Source organism: Balaenoptera musculus, chromosome 14, assembly GCF_009873245.2.
Source record: "Balaenoptera musculus isolate JJ_BM4_2016_0621 chromosome 14, mBalMus1.pri.v3, whole genome shotgun sequence".
Taxonomy (NCBI): Eukaryota; Metazoa; Chordata; class Mammalia; order Artiodactyla; family Balaenopteridae; genus Balaenoptera; species Balaenoptera musculus.
The window spans coordinates 77,546,823-77,568,935 of NC_045798.1; the positions used below are offsets into that span (position 1 = coordinate 77,546,823).

The 22,113-nt window shown below is 45.1% G+C and overlaps 1 protein-coding gene and 1 long non-coding RNA gene across 2 annotated transcripts in view; one reads left to right on the forward strand and one right to left on the reverse strand.

Moving 5' to 3' along the window:
- Positions 1 to 22,113, forward strand: part of LOC118880050 — a 152,992-nt gene that overhangs the window by 113,380 nt on the left and 17,499 nt on the right. The gene's annotated exons all lie outside the window — the stretch shown is intronic.
- The window catches only part of BCL2 (BCL2 apoptosis regulator), a 184,022-nt gene continuing 176,914 nt past the window's right edge, over positions 15,006 to 22,113 (reverse strand). Inside the window, exon 3 of the mRNA XM_036823413.1 lies at positions 15,006 to 20,335. Coding sequence (XP_036679308.1) covers positions 20,201 to 20,335 — 135 coding nt within the window. The 3' untranslated portion in view covers positions 15,006 to 20,200. The remainder of the gene's footprint in view (positions 20,336 to 22,113) is intronic.

Consider the following 22,113-nt stretch of genomic DNA (forward strand, 5'->3'; position numbering starts at 1 on the left):
CCTGCTGCAGCCTCTCTGCAGGGGTCACCTGATTCTCGTTCTTTCCTGGGCCTGGAGCCCTGGGGAGCAGAGGGACCCGTCCTCTTCCCACACTGTACGGAGAGCCTTCTGTGTTTGGCCATTGCCGAATTTACACAGATGTGGTCCAGCAAGGCACGTCCCCAGTCTGACCCCCCGGGCTCTGCTGCGCACATCCAACCCCTAGCACCACCCCCCAATCCACCTTTCTCGTCTCACTGCCTCTCCCCCACACCAGTTGCTCACCAATAATTTGGTGAGGAGACTCGAAGTGCCAGCGGTTTATCTGCTGTGCATGATTCCAAGAATTCAAGTGGGAAGGAAAGGTCGAGGGAGAGAGGCTGATCATGAAAGTTCACGGATAACTTGTCCAAGGTCCCCTGGAAGCCCTGGGACTGGAAGCGAAGCCCAAGCACCTCTTTGTCGTTCTGGGGTCCCTCCATCATCATGACATCTTTTTCTGTCCAGCGTTTGTGGCTCCTCTGGGGGTGTTTTGCCTGCCCTGCGTCTCCACTCCTCACCATGTCTCCTGACACCCCCAGAGCTTGCTCGCCTGTGCCCACCTGGGAAGCCACAGCTTCTTGTCACCACACGGTGGGCGAGTGGATGGACATCTGCTGTGTAAACAGATCCTCCTAGGGTGTGGAGGTGGGAGGCAAAGAATCTCCTCGTTTCAGATCAGCTCAGCGGTAATGAAGAGGCGCTGACAGATAGATAAGAAAACCCCAGCCTTTTCTGTTGGGCATTGCAGTTTATGCTGCGCAAAGTTGTCTGCGCCCACGATGAAAGCTGGAAGGAGGACAGCGTCACAGATTGGAATGCGGACGTGGCGGGAGACTGCGTGTGCCTGCGTGCATGTGTGGGCGTGTAGGTGTGCGCGTGCATGCGTGTGAATACTCCAGGAAGAAGGAGAAGGGAGCAGCCCCACGTGGCTGGAGAGAGCCGGAGCCATTATTTCGAAAGACGCTGGTTAGTGATCTGGAGGAGACAGGAGACAAAGTTCTTCTGAGCAGGGGTGCAAGGCTAAGAATAAAAAAGGAGAAACCCTTTGGCTTGGACTAGAAGCTGGTTCAGGAAGGCTCCTTTGGATTCCCTGGGACCCCAGTGGGGTTAGAAAAGACCTTGTGTTTTAAAATAGAATTTGGAGAAAATCCCCTATTGCATGAAAAGGGTCAGAAGAATCAGGTAGTCCTCTGAGTGGGGCACATCCAGGCCCGCTTCAGCAGAGACACGGCGGCGGCTTTGGGAGCCTCCTGGTGAGGGAAGAACGGAGTCTCTCCACCTCCTGAGGGGCAGGGCTGGTGGTTGAGAGGTCCCGGGGGACCCCTGAAATGAAGAGAATCTTCCAATGGGTTACTTCCCTTTGGTATCAGCTGCGAAGCATTTTCTAAGTGGACCAACACAGTAAAAAGACAGAGGATGCCTGAGGTCAAGACCAGTGAAACAAGCCTTTAGCTGGGGAGAAGTGAGTGGGCTGAGGGGGTCACACCTTGCTTTCCAGCACCTCCAGTGCCCCCTAAGGTGGAATTACTGGACCACGTTCCCTTTGCTTGTTTCCCCATGTGTGGCAGGAGAGGGTGGGGATGCTGGGAGCATGGGGGTGGGAACAGGCTAGTTGAACAAGTCTGGGTGCTTATTTCAGGTCCCCTAACCTGGGTCCTTACGGTTAAGGCTCCTTCTAGCACAGGTTTGACCAGAGCCCCAGAGAGTGCTCTGCACAGAGACGGTGGTCACCGAGTGTATGTAGATGATGGTCCCCCACATCAACTCGCTGCTTTTCCTTCTGGTATTTGGGATATAAAAAAAGAGTAGGTTTTTGGGGTTTTTTTCTTTGTCCCTGGAATATGCCACCAAGGTCAGGTTTCAAAAGTTACAGGAAATTGAGAACTAACAGGGCTTTCAAAGGGCCTGGAGGAAAAGATACTAGATTCATCCTAGTGTGACTATTTGACCCGGTCAGCTCCCCATCTCTGTAGAGCAGGGGTCCATGGGACCACATAGATGGCAGGATGAGGCCCCAGCATTCAAGAATTTGCAGCCCTGTTGGGGAACCAGGTGAACGTGTTTGGAAACATTAGAGGACAACTGAGGCCACGAGCGCAGGAGAAATCCAGGAGGGAGGACTGCTGCGCGGGTGTCTTCAGGGAAGGATTCACAAGGCGGGGGGTGTGATTTGGCCCCAGAAGGATGAGGATGGTCTGGGTAATGGACAGGAGGGGAAAGAATTCTAGAAGGTGTATGTATGTATCAGTGTGTGTGAAAGTGTGTGTACGTGTGTCAGAACAAATGCAAGTTTGGAAGCAGGGTCAACTGGGGACATTGGCTAAGAAGAGTGGTTAACACTGGTTGAGCTTCCCACCTGCCAGGTGACACGTTTACCCACGTTATCCCACCCCATCGTTACAACAGCCCTGAGAGTTGATCATCATGTTCGTTTTGCAGATGAGAAAACCAAGGTTCAAAGAGGCTTGGGCCACGGGGTTCCTAAGGGAAAGAAATAGAATGCAAGCTCACATCTATCTCCAAACCTTTGTTCTTAATCACACCGCTCGTGAGACCTGCCTGTTGGAAGTGGAGGGTGTAGAGTTCAGTGGGGAGACGTGGGTGGATGGAGGGGTCCGTGTGGACACTGGCGACAGGAGAGGAAGCAGAAGAGCCCAGTCTTACTTCAGGATGCCACAGGGAGTTGTGGCCGGCCTTTGAGCATCAGAGAGATGTGGACAATGGTGTGTTTAGAACACATGAACGGCGGGGGGTGGGGGGGTTGCTGGAAGATGCCAGAGGGCAGAGAGAACACTTAGAAGGCACTGTGGCCCCAAACCGAGGTGGAGAGGGTAGCAAAAGAGAGGCAAGGGCCGAGCAGAAAGGCATCTCAGAAGGAGACAGAACTCGGCCATCGAAGAGGCCTTGGGCGGAGGAAAAGTGCCTGGAGAGGTGACACCACGAGCAGAAAGGAAGCTTTCTGGAGGGGAGGCCCCCGGGAGGTGAGAAATGACTTCAGGCTGGGACACCACGGCCGCATCTCCCAAAGTGGGTTCTGCGTCCCCTGCAAGGAAGGACCTACACCTGGTTGAACTTCAGGAGCTCTGGGTGGAACAAAGTAAAGGGTCTTCATCGTGGAACTTCTCATAGCCTTTGATATGCCGATGTGACTCGACAAGAGGGGAATGTAAAACGTGGTATTTCTCGAACTTATTTGACTTATTTCTCAAAGTGTGGAGCTGGCGTTCCACAGAACACTCTTTGGGAAACGGGGTTAACATACCAACCTGGAAATTCGGGTGCAGAGCCAAGGCTCTTGTTACGCTGACCTGTTAAGTTTTCTTGTTTGTTTTGTTTTCTTAATCGTGCTTTGTCCCCTTCTAGAAGCTGGGATTCTCTTCCCTGGAGTCTGCAGCTCAGGGAGCCTTGGGATCATGGGGTTGCTCTCTGTGTGACTGGAGAGCAGGCAGGAGTGGGCTCACCTGGGCAGCGGCCCTTCTCTAGGCTTCCTGAGGACGGGGCTGACCTTACCCTGCGTGGCAAGCCCGTGCCAACCTTGGGAAGGGCTCTCCCCAGCTCCCCACCACATCTGTGTGCTGGTAGATGTGGGAGAGCCCTGCTCTGTCCACATATCATTCTGCCTCGGGGGAGATAACCAACAGGGACTTTAGAACAGCCTGGGGGCTACGGCCAGATCGCAGTAAAAGTAATCATCTGACTTCTTTGCTATAGAAGAGAGTTCAGAATAAGAAGGATCTTGGATTCCATCCAGGTGGTGTTAGTTACAAAGGAGCCAGAAGAAGCGCGGGAGAAGGTCTCACTGGTGCGGCAGTTCTGAGCCCTCGGGGACTGGACGATGGTGAAACCGGGGGGTATTTAGGGAGAAGGACGCGTCTGTCGGCCTCCTTACTGGTTGCACAGCGCCCCGTGGCGAGTCCCCACTGGGGACAGAAGGATTGGCTCCAGGGACGATTCAGCAGGTTGGGAATCTAGAGACCAGATCTTCTAACCCGAGTCCAGCCACCGATGGGCTGGCTGACCCCAGGGCAAATCACTTTGTGTGGTTTCCTCATTTGGAAAGAAAAAAAAAAAAAGAGATAAAATCTGATCTACCTCCCAGACATTCGGGGTGGTTTCTGTTTTGCTTTTTTGCGAAGAGCAACTAATAAAAATGATACCAAACTCCTCTGAAAATAAATACAGGCTCTATGCGTTTCTAGCAATAATAGCACGTATTCTCCTTGGGATCGTGGCTCAACTTACCACGATAAAATCACTGGTAAATTTCTAAAAAGTTACCCCTTTGTGCACATACCTTCTCCATAGAAAATGGTTTTCTGTTAGAAAAAGTTAAAGGATACTCCAGGCCTTTCATTTGGGGTTTATGTATTTCTTTTCCCTCGTTGAATAAAACTCTCTTTCTCCAGGTTTCATTTTGGTCATATTTCAGAAATGGCTGAACTTCAGATTCTGAACTCCCAAGCACGGGAGGGTGATTTGAGAAAAAATAATGAGATTAGCAGATAAGTAAACAAACATTTTAATTGAGACTCAAACTGTAGAAGTACTTTGGGCAGTATGGAATTACATGTTTCCATATTCTTTGTTGATTTGCATGAAGCCAAAACCCAGAAGGTTATATTAAACGTAATCACCTAACTCCACGGGGCCTGGAAAGTGTTTTTCATGTGGCAATTTAAAGGCGAGTGATTGTGCAAAACACAATGGCACAAATGAGTGTTTCTGCTGCTTTTGTTTCTTTCAGAAAGGAAATTAGCTCTGGGGGAGGGCAGAAAAGTACCATATTTCAGACCCCTACCCTGAAAAAGGGAAATACCTTGAGGGACCTCACTGATCCCTTAGGAAAGGTGGATTAGGGTCCAACATGGAATGAGGTCTTAATGCAGGTTTTATGTTTTGAGAACCAGGTCTCTGGCTCTTAGGAGTGCTTCTAAGTTGAAAACTTCACTGTATTTGGTTTTTTTTTTCTTTTTTCTTTTTGCATCTAATACATATTTCATAGACTCCTGTCTTAAAAGCTTTCTGATTGATTGGCGGCAGGGAGCCAGCTCTCTTATCTAACTGGACTAAGTTCCCACCTTCTCTCCAAAAACCCAGAACATCCAGGAAGGCCAAACGGATCGTGGAAGAAGTTGCTCTGTTCTTTCTCATCTGATGTCATGAGCTACCGAGTGGTAACTGAAAAGTGCTCACCCAGTTCCTCTCTCCTTTCTCCACTGGATGCTAAGTGGGCTCGCCCGTCATAAAGCAAGCGTGTGGTTTACTGGGCCTTGCAGCCTTCCCTTCCTCCCTCAGCTGGAAGTGTCTGAGAGCAGAGGCATAGCGCCCTGTAGTCGTAATAGCTAATCGTAGACCCAAGGCCACTCAGTCCCAGCACATCAGCCTTCACCCCACTTGTAATTTTCCCTACGTCAATCTGGACCCCTTAGAGTTGCCCTGTCCAATGCACAGCTACTAGCCACGTGTGGCTATTTAAATTTAAATGAAATAAAATTAAATGAAATTTAAAATTTAGTTCCTAGGTCACACTAGATGCATTTCAGGTGCTCAAGGTGGCTGTTGTTTCAGACAGTTCAGATATAGGACATTCTGTCATCACAGAAAATTCTGTTGAACGGCGCTGCCTCAGAGATTAGCCAGACAGGGACTTCATCTTGGCTGAATTTTAAGAAACTGAGACCCAAAGAGGTTAAATGACTTTTCCAAGGATACCCAGGAATTTATGAAAAATATATTTCTTGGCTGTTTTGGAATCCTCAGGATATCCTATATTTCGATCTTGATTTTTACAATTTCTACATCAAATGCATATTTGATTTTTGCAAGTAAAGGAATCTAATATAACGATGGTCTTGCGGTATAAAAACACTGATTCTTTTTGGAGATGCTCAACCTGTTATAGTTAATTATGTTTAAATTATTTTTCCTGCTTTTAGTGACCTGTGAATTTCACAAAAAAAAGGAAGTCTGGATTAAGTTTTGGAGAAACATTGCGTTATTTATTCCCTATCCTGGATTGTGTTAGTAATATTGTTATGCTACTAAAGACACTCGGAAAACTGGAATCAATTACCTGAGAAGGCCGGGGAGTCACAGGACCCATCACTGTAACACCCACGGTCAGTTAGCATCATTGGTCAGACTCAGGGTGGGAAGAGAGTGCTAGAGACTTACCACACATGTGTGTCCCAAATGTTCTTCGCAGACTCTTAGCTTCACTTAGAGCCAAAACAGACAATAAATGTCTCTCTCACTCAACTGTGTCCAGGATTTATGCAGTGCCTGGTGTGAGATCTCACTGCGGACCAGAATTCACCTTGGGTGGCAGGGCTGAAGCCTTGCTCAGGTGCAGAGATCAAATGCAAAGAGCCACAGAGCACTAGAGATGGGGAACTCAAGACTTGGGGACTCCTGAAGAAGGTCCGTCCAGAGGAGGGGCCCAGAAACTCCTCTGAGATCCACCTTGCCTGCTAGGCTCCCTTGGATACAAGGAATTTATCCCAGTGGAGATCAAAGGGGATTCTGGACCACTGTTTTAAGTTATTAATTAAGTGAAATTGATCTGCAATTATTTCAAAAGCTAACCAAACCATGGTATAGAGAGAAGATAAAAGAAAGAATCTGGGCTCACCATGGCTCTTATTAACTTCCTCTTTGTAATGAATAGCTCTCCTTGTGTTCCACCGAGCCCTTGCCTACCCACGTGCAAAAAGGAAGCACCAAAGAAAGCAGCAAGGCATCTTCTCTTGTCACAGTGAGTTGTGCTTCTCTAACTCTGGGGCTTAGACTTGTTGGCGAAGACACCATAAAAGGCTGATGTGCCCCTTGGGTGTGATTTTTATCGAACAGACACTGAGTGTTGGGACAGTGGAAGAACTTCTGCCCAGTGTACCGGGTGAATTACATGATAAGAAGGTGCATCCCAGAATAGCAAACCAACTGGGGAGGACTCAGAAAACAGGAGACCAAGTCCAAGAAGAACAGATGAGGCACGGAACATCCATCAAATACCACAGGGCGGGGCAAATAAGGGCCAGAGCCCAGAGGTTGGAGGATTAGCAAACCCAACAGTAGTATTCTGGTCTCCTGTAATTCTGCCCGGCATGGCTGAGCAAGGGCTCCCTGAGTTCTCTTATAGTCAAGAAGGAGGGTTAAAGTGGCGCAGAAGGCAAGGCCTTGTGGCAATGTCAAGAGCCCTTCTCCTGCCCAGACTCAGCCTGGACATGTGCTATGCGGTCTTTGGAATGGGTCTTCTAGTCTGCAGCACCCTGACCAGCCAGGGGCTAGTGCATCCGTGCTCCTTGGAAATGATTATCAGTTAAACCAGATATTCTTCCTAACTCCTGATGTATTTCAAGGAGGAAATGGAGAGAGAACCATCTGTAGAAAAGGCATTATCCCTGTGTGCTCTGAGGACAGAGCATGGGAAGAATCCTAAAGGCTTGGAGTGGGAGTGAGGCGTGCATGGAAGATGCACAGGCAGCAAGATGAAATGAAACCAGAGGAAACTGCTGGGCGGCGGCTGGGAAGTAAAGGCTGAGCTTTGCAGAGGGGCAGCTCTGGCACCAGACCTTGACCCTGCAGATGATGGTCTCCCTGAACGCCGGGGCTTCTGGATCAAGGCGTGTGGTTGACTGGGAGCTGACTGTGCGGGCTGGTGGTCACGGGGACCAGCATGACTGGGGAAGTGCAGGGGTGAAGATTATACTGTTCACATGTGACACTGTGCTGAGTTTGGCCTCAAAGGCATTACTGGTGAACTCAGAAAGGGAAGTCTGATGTAATTGGAAAACTCAAACCTCAGCTCCACTACTACGAGCTGTGAGGCTTTGTGAAAATAAATTAACCTCTCTGAACCCTGGTTTCTACTGTGGTAGGCTGAATGATGACACCCTCCCACCCTCCCGAGATGTCCACATCCTAATCTCTGGAATGTATGAATATGTCACCTTATATGGTAAAATGGACTTTGCAGGTGTGATTAAGTTAAGGCTCTTGAGATGGGGAGAATCCTGGGTTGTCTGGGCGGGTCCAGTGTCATCATAGGGTGCTTATGAGAAGAATGCAAGAAGGTCAGAGTGAGAGTGAGAGAGGGGTGTGATGAGGTTGGAATGATGCAAAGAAGGGGCCATGAGCCAAGGATGTGGGAGGCTTCTAGAAGCTGGAGAAGGCAAGGAAGTGGAGTCCCCCTAGAGCTGCCAGAAGGAACATGGCTCTGACGACACCTTGATTTTAACCCAGTGGCACCTATAAAATGCAACGATAATGGTACCCACCTCATAGGGCTGCTGTGACAGTTTAAATAAGACAATGTATCTAAGGCACTTGACAAAGTGGATGTCAAGTAAATCGTAGATGGTTTTATCATGTGTTTTATAAAGTCGTATTATGAGAGCCAGGGCTGGATCCCACGTCTGACTTAAAGGACACCCACTACACTGTACTAAGCCAACTTGGCGTGGTTGGAAGTGGCTGCATCTCTTCTTAGAAATTATGGTACAGCATTTTAGGATTGCCGGAACCCAAGGAGATGCTTCTGAGTCCTTTATCCCAGAAGGCTTTGGGGCCCCACAGACGTGTGACTGAAGTCCTGCATTCCAGCTCCGCACAGCCACGGTCTTGGTGGCATTTGAATGGCTGTAGGTGCACCTAAGGCACTCAGATAATGTGACAGTGGCAAATGAAAAATGTCACCAAGCCGTGTGGCTGTGAAGCAGGCAACTGGCGGGTGTGGATTTCAGAGTAAGAACATGCTCTGTGCTCCTGGACATGGACGTGGATGAATTTGGTCACATGTGGACAGATGAGAGTGACAACAACTGTGGCTGAGGGAAGCCCAAGACCCTTCTTGGTTTCTGTCTTTGTGGAGCGTATGTACATGACTTCCCCACGAGTAGGGGATGAGTGTGATGACATAATGACTAAAGTCTGTTCGAACTTGAATTAGTTGTGGTACCGCTGGGTGGAACACAGGGGAAGTAATTAGTGAAGGCAAATGGGAAAAGTCCAAAACTGGAATTTTGTTTTTAAGTAACACTGAGCAGAGAACCATTTAGGAATGAAGACAACATATTTCCCTAGTCCCCTGCACACGGATCTCATTTTAAAGAAAACAATGAGAAGGTAAGTTTTAAGTGGTGTCATAGGAAATGTTAGAAGCTAATGTTACTAATCTGAAAGCTATCAGGGCAAGGAACTATCCAGGTGGTTATGGGGTAGAGATATTGCAGGAACTCTCCACAGACGTCTCAAATTGTTGGTCTTTGAAAATAAGGTCCATGTGCAATGTTCTCTGCAGTGTCATTGTCAAGATACTTACTAAGTTTATAGCTAGGCATTATCAAGATGGATTCTCATGATGAGTACCTGTCTCCAAGGACCACAGTTGATTATTATCCTGGGGGTCATTTATCATTCTCTCCCTTTCTGTGTCTCTCTCAGTAAATAAAAATGAAAAGTCAAGGTTTGGAAATAATTAAGAAAATTGTTGACCTTGTAGGTAATTATAGGAATTTGCTTCTTTGATTCAGCTTCCTAATATAAATCCTTACTCTGTCTTTGTAAATATTGCGGGCTGTTATTTTCTGTGGCTGCACAGCTTTTAATAGTTTGGAATAATAAATAATGTGATTTTCTATTTTGGGTGGCACCTCAACCCCTTCACATTCACCATTTGGATCTTCACACCACTGCCTCAGCAGGTTGGTAGGACATGACAGGACAAACGGTACAGTTCTGCTGAACTGAGGAGAAACCTAAGATTCAAAGAGGTGGAATGCTTTACCCAAGCTCATACTTTTAGCCAGCCACAATTTGAATCCAGATCTTCTGATAGCAAGTGTTGGAAGCCCACCATTAGGGCTTGAAATACTTTCATTGAACATACCGCAATCTTGTTTCCCTTCTGACCTAACAGCAAATGTTTCAAAAGTAAGAATTCTTTTGGGAAAGTCTGGAAAAGAGGGTTTGAGGTGTTGCAGGAAGGGGGACTCCTTCCAGGGCCTGCCTGAGAGTGGGCTCTTGCCTAACACTCGGAAATGAACTGTCCGAGGAGACACACGTGCTGACAAAGCAAGAGACTTTACTGGGAAGGGGCGCCTGGGCGGAGGGCAGCAGGGTAAGTGAACCCAGGAGAACTGCTCTGCCACGTGGCTCGCGGTCTCAGGTTTTATGGTAATGGGGTTCGTTTCCGGGTTGTCTCTGGCCAGTCATCTTGCTTGGCCCATAGTTTGACTCAGGGTCCTTCCTGGTGGCGTGCACATCGCTCAGCCAAGATGGATTCCAGCGAGGAAGATCCTGGGAGTTGGTAGGACATATGGACTGGCGTGTCCTCTCTCCTTTTGACTTTTCTGAAATTCTTCTGTTGGTGGTAGCTTGTTAGTTCCGCGTTCCTTACCAGGAGCTCCTGTTGTAAAGTAACTCATGCAAGTGGTTGCTTTTGTGCCTGGCCAGGGCGGGCGGTTTCCGTCAGTGGTTCCCCTAACAGAGGCAGTCGGAGAGAAAGATGCTTTTCAGCCTTCCCAACTTAATTAGCATGGGGGTAGGGGAAATGGGGGCAGACAGAGGAAGGCATTTTACAGGCATGTTGTTCGTGTGTGGGCGGTAAAACATCTGTACACAGAGTCTAGAGTGGTGCCATTCAACATGGTAGCCACCGGCCCCATGCAGAGATTGAGCCCTTGAAATCTGGCTCATTTGAATTGAGATGTGCTCCAACTGTCAATTCCACACCAATTTCAAAGACTTCATATAAAAAAGGATGGAAATGACCTCAGTCATTTTCATATTGATTATATGTTGATATATTGGGTTAAATAAAATGTTATTAAAATTAATTCCATGTACTATTTTTAATTTTTAATGTGACTACTGGAAGATGAAAAATCACAAATGTGGCTCACATTTTATTTCTGTTGGATGGCACTGGTCCAGAGGTTTCCCGTTTGGATAAGACTTGGTAGGTGAGGGTAAGTGAGGCCAGGAGTCCAGCTGGGTCTCAAAGAGGACAGAGAGTCCTGCAGCAGAGGGCCAGGGGAGAGCTGGTCCACGCTGCCCTGGGGAATGGGGCCTTATTATGCAAGAACATTAAAGAAGCAGCAAGAGTTCCATGTGGCAATTTCAATGGAAACATTTTCACTCCTGAGACCTAGTTTCTTTCCTAAACTCCACCCAAGGCAACATGGATTATTGCTTCCTGGAAACTCAACTAGGGGACTTGAAAGTATCTCATATTAAAAACAGAAAAACCCAAGAAGGAGACAAATAATTATATTTCTAAAAACTTTTAGAACAAATGCTTGCTTGTGAGAAATAATTTTCCTATAAATATTTTATTCCTCCTTTTCTTTCTTTTGTACCCTGGCTGAGGAGTTCCACATGGACACAGGAGATGATGTCCCCCTTGGGAGAGATCAAAGCCGCCCTGGGTCTATTTGCTGTTGAATTCTCCTCACGGTCTTTGCAGCTTCTACTCCCTCCTGCTTACTGGCCTCTGAGATGAAGTGGGCTCAAAAGTTTGGAAAAACAGAGAGAGAATGCAGAAAAAAAATCCACAGCTATGTAGCATCTAAGCCAGTTGTTTCAGACAGAAAGTTCCAAATCTTGGCTAGAAAGAGAGAAATGTTTACGTTTTTTTGTCGGTGGGAACCTGCACCTAAACAACCCACTTTGAAAGAGAATGTATAGTCGTATAAATAGCAAGTTAGCCTGATTGATGTAAGATGACCCCAGAAAACAAGGAGCTTATTCAATTGGACTTGATAAATATTTTATCAAGAAAAAAAGAAAAAAAAAAGCCAAACAGACAAGACACTAGATAGAGAGTTCCTGAGGCTAAGGGCTGGGTCTTAATAATTCCTAAATCCTAGAGCTCTGTCCCACACCTGTCCTAGGAGCAGAGCTCAACAAACGTTTGTTGGACCACTGGATCCACTCATCAACTTGTGGGAGACCGGTCAGAGTTCTCCAGGGGGTGAGGAAAGAAAGAAGGAAAGAACAGGCCCTGATTGCTTTGGGATTTGCCTTTCCTTGTAGATGTGGGCTCAGATATTTCAGCAGCATAGATTAAGAATGATACAGGATCATGCAACCAAGGACACACAGACAGACAAATGACAAGTGGGGTGAGGTGGGCAATGAGCTGCAGGTCTGTGGTTTTTTAATGCGAAAGAAAAAAAAAGGAATTTTAAAACACAGATTTGCAACAAAAATAATACATTTAAAATTGACTAGCCTCTCATGCTTTTCTATGACAGTAGTGAGCCTGTGCATTTAATTGAATTTTTGTGACGCTAAGGCTTTGTTTTTATTTATTTACTTTGTTCCTGGAATGAATATTTTATTACAATTATCATTACCCAATTACCTGCTGGGTCCTGGGGGGGAGGGCGTGTATCCTCTGCCCCTCCCCCATCCACCTTGGGGCTTCCAGTAAAGTCCAGGGGGAGTGCCTAGAGGGGCAGACAGGGCAGGAGTCTTCCAACAGCTGCGAATGTTCCATTAAAAGGAGTTTGAAAAGGCATTTACCACCCTTCCACATGTTCAAGTTGACATTTAACTTTTAAAACTTAAATATAAATAGTGGCAAAGGATTTTCTTGCCAACGTATTGTGAATAGTATGGGAAAGCAAATTGTCCCGAAACTATCTGTGGCAGAACTTTTTTTGTATGATGTAATTTATAACCCTTTCCGTGAATTATGATTCTTGATAAAACGCTTGAGTAATTTCCAGATAGACTTTAATGGGATTAAGAAATCCTGAGAAGTTAGGCTTCCCCATTCACTATCTTAAGACACATCAGTCAGGCTCTGGGCATTCTTTGGTTGTGGGGGACCACTTTTTTTTTCCTCTGGATTGTCTCTGACAATCCCTGAATTGAGGCCAGTTTGAAATAGAATTTTGACACATACTAACAACAAGTTTGTCTGAGAAGTTATTTTAGCAAATGACATTGTACAGATAACTTTGTTGCATCACTTTTTCATTATAGACAGTGGAATCTGAATACCATAACAATAATCATGCATAATACTCAGCGTCAGTTACATGAAAAAAACAGGAACAAGTTATTTTTGGACCCCAGGAAGTTTTACGTTTTTCCTTTTCTTCCCTAAAATTCATATTGCTACCCTCCATTTTATCCTAATATGATATGTCTTACAACTGAAAGTTTAAAATTGGTTAACCTGTCATAACTTTCTACAACGAAAGTAAACTATGAATTTTTGTGACCGTAAGGCTTTACATTTTTGTTCCTAGGTTGAATAATTGAATAATTACAATTATTATTATTACCCAACTAATAAAAATATACAAATATATTACACATTTTGATAAACCATTATTAAATCTAAATTTTTAATTTTATTGGAAATACAAGTGTTAATGAGATAAATGGGGCTGGTTTATCATCCTCCCCCTCCCCACCAAGAAGGACAAGTATCTATAAATAGAAATGACCTGTTACTAGAAAGAGCTAGGGTTCACCATCAAACCCATTCTTTGTTTTTATGGATGTAAGCTTCGAGGAGAGCTGTTCACATACCAAGTACGAGGGAGTGGAAGGAGTTTTGTATAGTAATGTTACACAACTCTGGATTTCTGAGTTATATTCTGAAATCATATTTAAAAAAAAAAAAAAAAACCCACATCCTGCCAGCTTGACAGGTGGCCGTCTTGACTAGGTGTTCTTTCACCTTTGTTGAAAGCAACCAATTGGAAAAGTGATTTGCAAAAGGATTCGTTTCCCAGGCATTAGTGTCTAATACAGCCCAAGGATTTCACATCATACCTTTTGGTAACTGAAGGGTTTTAAATCCCCAGGACAGTGCCCAGAGGTGTGCAGGTGAATTGGCTCTCTGGAAAAAAAAAAAGAAACAAGAGGGGGAAAAAAGCTCTATTTTGTATCTTATGCTCATTTCCATGGTGTAAATACTTCCACCAGGGCCTATTTCAAGCTACCAAACTTGACTTCACTGGAGTTGGGAAGAGACAGGCGTGATTGGCCCCCGTGGCTAGGGCAAGGGAATCACAGCCAGATTCCGGGAGGGACGGCTGTGTGCGCCCCTGTTTTGTGAGCTGTGACAGATGATTGCGAAAGGGAAGGTGGGAGATGAGAACTGGCCTGACCTCAGGAGTGTTCTCACGGAGGACAGTTTAGGACGGAGCATCCCTGGCATGCCAGGAACGTTGATTCCTTTAAACACCCCAAGCTTGCTTACCCCTTGCAAATGTGGTGCCCCAAGGCTCCATGTGCAGCCTTTTGAAGACCACTGATAGAAGAGAAGCAAGGGCCCGGGAGGCAGCCGGACCACAAGCTCAAATCCTGCCTCTGCAGTTCACGAGGTTTGAGGACTTGGGCATATTAACTTTTATGAGTCTCAGATTTCGCCTGTAAAACAGGAGAAGCCAGTACCCACCTTCCAAGGTAATAAGAACTGGTGGTGTTACGTGTACAGGGGCTGGCAGCTAGCAGATGCTGCTATCGGAGTCCTTTTAACTGAGTTGAAGGGAAGAGCCTTGGAGGATTGATGCCTTCCTAGGGCAGCAGTATAAGAGGGAAACATAGGTGCCCGGCTGTTCAGGATGTCTATGCTCCAAAACAAGTGACTGCTTTGGTTATCTTAAAACGCTCACTTCAAACCAGAATTTTTAGCTTCTTTCTCTCCTTTTTATACCATCTTTCATCTTACGGAGCAGAGGTTGGGATCTTCACTTGGTATGAGGGATCACACCGGGCAGCAACAATGGGAGTAGAACTCAAGGCTGGTCCACCTTGAACCCAACCAGAAGGGTTAGTAACGAGGAAACAAAACCTCCTTCTAAGGCGGCTTCACCCGCTGAGCAATCCCATAGCCTGGCCCACCCAGGGCTTCATAACCAGTCAGGCTCCGGGGTGGCTCTACTGGCTTGTTAAGAAGGTCTTTGAATGACAGGGCAAAATCACATCACCGCATCACAAACAATTCCAGGGTACAACCAATATCTCACATTGTACTTTATTTTTCTTCACAATATTAACTGGACAGACAAAGAAAGTTGAATGGCAGTGGGGCTTTCCCCAACAATACAAAGAAAATGCCATTATATTTAATGCTTGCCAACCAGAGACTTACTTTATCTTAACTATCTAAAGTACACTTATCATATAGTTTTTTGTGTGTGTACAGTGTTGCAGGATATCAGCCACCCCTAAGAAGTATCCGTCTTAAAAACAGCCCATGGAAGGGAGAAGTGTGAACATCTTGATAACAAAAGCTTTCAATACAAAACCACTTTTTATACACTTATTTTTATTGAAAACAAAAATAATCCCAGTAACTCAAAACAAAAGCAAAACTTGGTTGAAAACTTAAGAAGATAGTATAATAAACACAAGCTTCCTCCAAAGAAATGTGATCGGCTATCATTCCTTTAAATGCTACCCCAGAGGCAAAAACTTAATGAAATGAGCTGGCTGGAGGGCTCACTGCAGATTCCCTAAAAGGTTTAGGGACACGGAGTTACTAATATACTCTAGTCATATTTAGTAACAGTCCCGGGATTTCTTGATTAAGCCTTTCCATCTTCCACAAGTGTTTCTGTCTGCTGAGCTTACCTTGGGACCCAAAACAACCTTGTCATCAATAGGATATATATTGCCTTTCAGTTATTTTTCTGGGGTAGTCATGATGAATTGGGGCAATACCATTCATACTCCATCTGGTTTTCTTTGTGCCCCGTGGGATGCATATTTCATGGTTGGCTAAGGCCAGTCCTATGAGCACAGACATGGAACAGAATGATTCTTTGGGTAAGGATAAGGAACTTGTATTATTACTTACCCAGTTCAGTCTCACTTTTTTTCTCCCTGTATTGTGCATAATAAGTATTTAGAAATAGATGTCCCTACCAACCAGAAGGTTTTCATTAAATATCCTGTTGGTTAAAATTACAAATTTATTGTTTAAATAGCCATTAGACATGTCCAGGCTTGAAATTAATACCATTACCATTGATGGCAGATGTTTAAAAGAGTTTTGGTTCATCTGCTCTGCCATACAGAGCTGGACTTTGAGTTGTTCTGTTGTCTCTAGAAGCTAAATATACCACAGAACTTGAAAATGTTTCTTGTTTGTTGCATAAGGTCCTTCACCGAGGCATCACATTGATCCTAGTGAAGTTTTCACTTGTTTGCATTTCACATCCTACAGTCCTGGCTATTCTGAAAGCCTCCACACCCTGATCCAATCTTGGGAATGTTTTGCTCATTTGAAAATTCTTCCTCCCAACCCTGCAACAAATGTTCTTTGTCCCATAATAATTAAAAAAAAAAAAAATCCCTAGGAAGATTCAAATTGAATAACAATAAAGATCTGATTGGAACCTTCATAAGCTTAACAATGTAGAATTGTATTTCTTAAAAGTGTATAACCACATTTGTCTGGGCTGCAAAAGACACCACAGAATAAGATCAGAATAGAATTTCAACTGACTCCCTAATTTCCTTAGAATGGCTTATATTTCAAGCCCTTCCTGTTTTTTTCTGATAGAGGAGGTGTCCATTACTAACTATAAGTGATAAGGAAGTATAAAAACAGCCGCTGCCTTAGAAGTACAGTCGAAATTAGAATTTAAGTTCACATGTATAAGTTCATCATTTTAGCAGAAGTTTAATTACAATATAGACAATTTGCAATTCTATTTATCCCATAGATCCTCGATGCGAAAAACCCAGACGTGTGTTGGGACTGTCCTACATATTTAAGTCTAATCCCGATTATTAGAACTCCTCTTGATTTATGATCACTTCCTAATTTCCCACCTTGGGCCAGGACTAGGTCTTTAAGTGATGATAAGCATAAACATTTACTAATGAAATAAAGTCACATCTTAATGGAAGGTCATATCGGAATAGACAGAGATAAGTGAGCTGGGGCAGAGGCTGTTGGTTTTTGGCTTGAACTATAGCAAAGTGCTTCCTTCATTCGAAATGTGACTTTAAGCCACATCTGAAGCCTGCAGAATCTGAGATGAGTGTCTGCTGCGGAAGGTGCGAGCTGTCATTTTGATCTCTCTTTCGGGCTGTCTGTGCAGCGAGGGCCTGGGAGGACCCAGGAGGTTCTTGGGTGCTTTTCTCCTTGTGGCTTTTTTTAGAGCCCTCGACCTCCGTTTGGAAAGTGCACGTGCTCTATTGAACCCTGACCTGGGCCAACATGTGCACCACGCTGATGGTAATTCAGGTGTGAATCCCTCCTCCACACCTGTTAGGTAGGAATGGGTCTCTGCTGTCCAACTGCAAAATAATTGAGACAATGCAAAAAAGGAGGAGAAAAAAATGACTAGTCGAGGCTTTTATATACATTCATTGCTTCTAACATGTTTTTAACAACAAGAAAAATGCAACTTCAACTACTCTTAGAGAGAGTGTAGCCACAATACTGTACAGTTCTGGGGTCAGGTGGCCGGGAACATTTATCATTAAAACCAGATAATGTAACCCCACAGCAAAAGGAAACCAGTCAGAAATTAGCCCCTGTGACCTTTTTTATATATACATTTTTAGAACACTCTGCAAATCCCAGCTTGAACAATAACAATAACAACAACAACAACAACAACAAAAGACAAACAAGCTTTATATTAAAAATGTCCGTGTTCTTCATGGTTACTTCTAAAGCAGCTTGGAGGATCTCGCCACTTGGAGTGTACTGCAAACCGACTCCATTAGAATGATCTTGGCAGGATAGCAGCACAGAATTTGATATTCCATATTCATCACTTTTGACAATGTAAACCTTTCATAAGATAATATTTTGCTTAAAAATTAGAATCATTCAAAGGTCTGATCGTCCTGTTCCCTGAGGCCCGCCAGGGAGGTCTGGCTTCATACCATGGGTTTCTTGCTTTCTCCGTCTAGGGCGTAAGCGCCACTGCATTTCAGGAAGGACCTGAGGACGGCCACGGAGAAAGGCCCTATGGAAGGAGGGCGGGAGGGCTCCAGACAGGTCTCCGTGGAAACAGGCACGGACGCCATCTCTAAAGGGCAAACCATCGGAGCCAGAACTTAATCCCCTGGTCATTTTCCATCTGGATTTCCAGCCGAATGAACCTCATGGGTTTAACCAAACATGTATGCAATCCTAAATGATGTGAGTTAAATTCTGATTTGGCCAAGGACAAGTAAACCTAAGCAACAAGGTCAAAGGGACAACAGATACGTCCCTCACAATAAATAATTCTGTTGACATGGAAGTGGACGCAGCTCGGTTCAAGCAAAGTGGCTGGGTGGCCGGCATGCTCCAGGCTTTCTCAGGTAGCTGAGACCCAGGGCTTAGCTCACCTCCTCAGAAATGCTTTTAAAGAATTAAGAGCCAAAAATCTCAAATGGAAAAAATGATCATTTTTGGTAACAAATAGTGTAGAGGCCATAACTAAATACAATTTTTTAAAAAGATGCTGAGATGCATGTAATCTTTTTTTGTTTTTAAAGCAGCTTTCGAAATATCAACCACAACATTGAACATAAGTACATTCCAAAGTTAATACAGATAAATGGTATATAATGCAATAATGCCACAGTTATTCCACGTATGTCTCAAGGCTGATTCTAAACTTGAAAAAATATTTCTAGTTTATGAGCTGGACATTTCACTTCTTTTGCTACTTCTCTAGCGTTTTCCAGCACTGATTTTTTTTTTTTTTCTTTTTTCTTTTTTAACGCCCCAGGATGTACAGATAATCCCCACATTCCACACCTGGAACTTTTTTTCCCCCCCTCTGTCAGGTTTTTCAAATAAAACCAAACTACAATGACAAGATAATGTTTTACATCGTAATTCCACAGACATAGGTCAGTTAATCCATTTTAACGCTTCCCTTAGGATTTATGACCCTCCCCAAAGCCTTTAAAATCTTGCTTTAAGCTGCACGGGCAGGCTGGCAGCCGCGTGGCCGAGGCGCACGCAAGCGTCTCCCTTGGGGGGCGGGAGCGAAGGCGCAGTGCCTGTTTCCTTCCCTCCGCAGTGATAGACGCCCGAAGAGCCTTGGCTCCCGGGTTCCACGCTCCACGTGGAGAGGCGCCTAACCAGGGGGCCCCAGGGTAGCAGGCCCAGGCCTCCTGCCTTCTTTCCTTGCCCGCGCGATTCTGAGCTCCGTCACCTTCCAGACATTCGCAGACCACACCGCTCTGTTTAAAACCCCTCGAGCAGGCCAGCGAGTGCCCAGGCTGGGTTCCAGGACGAGGTCTCCGAGCTGGGGCAAGGCAGAGCAGACCGCGGCCTCTTGCGGAAAAGCAGGCACTTGTGGCGGCCTGGTGCTTCCTGATGCCGAAGAAGTCACCGAAACGTTCACTTCCTCGCATTCCAGAGGATTCTGTTTCATACACAGACAGAGCCAGTATTTGGAGGGGGAGCGTATCCAAAATATATGAATATACACGTCAGGGCTTAAGGTACTGGATGATATTGTATAAATTGCTAAAATGCTTCTCGGCACAATTGGTAGCTTAAAAAAATACTTTCCTATGGTTTAAGGGCATTTTTCCCAACACTGTCCTTCGGGGTGGAGATCTTGGCAAATACCAAGTCCATCTGAAGTTCCCGATGGTTTTCTTCCAACCGGGTGTGTACCATATGCAAAGTGTTCTGCAGGCCAGGGAAGAATGGTCTCCCCTCCAAGGACCTTCCCTCTATTAAGAACACAGCCTCCAGGGCAACAACAACAACAAAAAGAGGCAAAGAAAGGGAACACCTTCTTCCTAACCTCCAGCAGCCAGAAACCCGGCTTCTGGAACAGTCAAGTCCTTTGTCAATTTGTTTGCTTTTCAGATGGTGAGTCAGTTGGGCCAACAACATGGAACAGAAATCCGTGTTTATAGGCACAGGAGACCAGGTGGAGCCATCCAGGTGGGGCTTAGTAATTAGTGGTAGGGTTTCCAAAGACAGGAGGTTCAATGGGACTGTCTTAAATAAATAAATCTTATTTTTCTTAATAATGTAAAAAATAAATTGTATTTCCCTTTGGCAGTAAGTAGCTGATTCGACGTTGAGCCTGAAAGCTGTTTTTTCGTTGTTGGTGGTGGTTTGTTTTTGTTTTTAAGAGACCACAGCTTCGCTTCATGGTACATCAGTGACAATGCATATTATTTCTACTGCTTTAGTGAACCTTTTGCATATGTGTTTGTGGCAGGCCTGTGGACTTCACTTATGGCCCAGATAGGCACCCAGGGTGACGCAAGCTCCCACCAGGGCCAGACTGAGCAGTGCCTTCAGAGACAGCCAGGAGAAATCAAACAGAGGCCGCATGCTGGGACCATACAGCTCCACAAAGGCATCCTGCAGTGGGGAGAGGAGGGAAGAAAAAGAATATTAGAGCGGGCACGGACGGAATGCCAGATGACAGGGAGAAAGGCATCTGAAGTGCCTGGGCACCTTCAGGAGGGTTAGGGGAAAGGTCAAACGCACTTTGGGGGCAATGATGTCAGACCCACTCTTTTCACTTTCATTCAGGAAGTATTTTTTGAGACCCTACTTATGTACCAGACACCGTAGAGATACAGCAGTGAATGAAATAGGCTAAAAGCGCAAAAGCTTTGACCCAGTGGAGTAGGATAGACAGTAAACAAAACTACATGTTTCATATAGTGTATTAGAGAGTGGTAGGTGCTAAGGGAAAAGATAAAACAGCAAAGGCAGTTAGAAATACGGCAGGCTTTGCAATTTTAGCTAGCATGACCATTCGTAAAAATAATTTTAAAAAAAACCCAACTACTCCTTTATTGAGTGCTTGCTATATGCCAGGCACTTGTAACAAATGCCTGACATGCATTATTTTATTTATTCTTCATACCCATCTTACGGATTCATTTTCTTTGTTCCTGTGCTGTAGGAGAAAAGCTGAAACCATTGAATGCTCATTTCTTAGATTTGTTGGGGAAGATTAGATTCCATGTTTGGACCCAGTGGGTATTTGGACAACTCTAAATATATCTGAATATATAAAGCAGTAAATGAAATGTTGTTCCCTTGGTGTGATTAATCAGGCATGAAGAGGACAACAAGATGTAGCTCCGGTTAGGCCCCCAAACCTGGAATTAGAGCACATGATTTCATGATGGGAGACAGTAACATACGGAGACGTCCAGCATCACGGTAGGGAGGAGGGTCTGACGACGTTTACCGTGTTTTTGTCTGTTTGGGGCAAGTATTGCAGTAGAGGGACCAGGTATCATCTTTGTCTCCCCAGTGCTATGTGTGGTCTTGGTACATGTAGGTGTTTGAGAAATGTTTGTTCAATTAAAGAGTAAAGTTTTCTGAAGTCAAACATTGGTTTGAATTCTGTGTTTGGCCTAATACTTCACCTAGATGCTTACTCTGCCTTCTTGAAATTATTCCTTTTGTATACAAAAACCACTGGACATCTTGCAGTAGTCTCGAGAGTTTAAGGCATCATTAGGGAAAAGTCCCATGTTATTGAATATAAACTTACACAATTATTTTTCATGACTGCATAGTATTCCACCATATATGTTTATATATCTATATCTATGCTGTACTTTATTTAACCAATTCTTTATTTGGGTTGTTTTAAACTTCTGATCTCATAAACAACATTATGATACAGCTTTATACATAAACTCTTGTCTACTTGTTTGGATTTTTTTAGACAAATTCCCAGAGGTGAACTCACTTGACCAATCATCAAAATTGCTCCCCACAGTCACGAAAGGTTTGTGTTGAGCCATCCTCACTCTCTCACTGGTTGCCCTGTGACCAGTGGCACCTTTTACAAAAGGCAAACAAGAGGGAATTCCCTGGTGGTCCAGTGGGTAGGACCCGGCACTTCACTGCCGAGGACGTGGGTTCAATCCCTGGTCGGGGAACTAGGATCCTGCAAGCTGCAAGGTGTGGCCAAAAAAGAAAAAAAAAAAAAGGCAGACATGGGTTTAGGGCAGTGGGGCTCACTGGTCTTGCCCCCCAGGGGACATTTGGCAATGCCTAGAAACATTTTTGGTAGTCATGGTCCGGGATGGGTGTGCTGTTGGCATCTAATGGGTAGAAGCCAGGGATGCTGTTCAGTATCCACAAGGCACCGGGCAGCCCTCACCACAAAG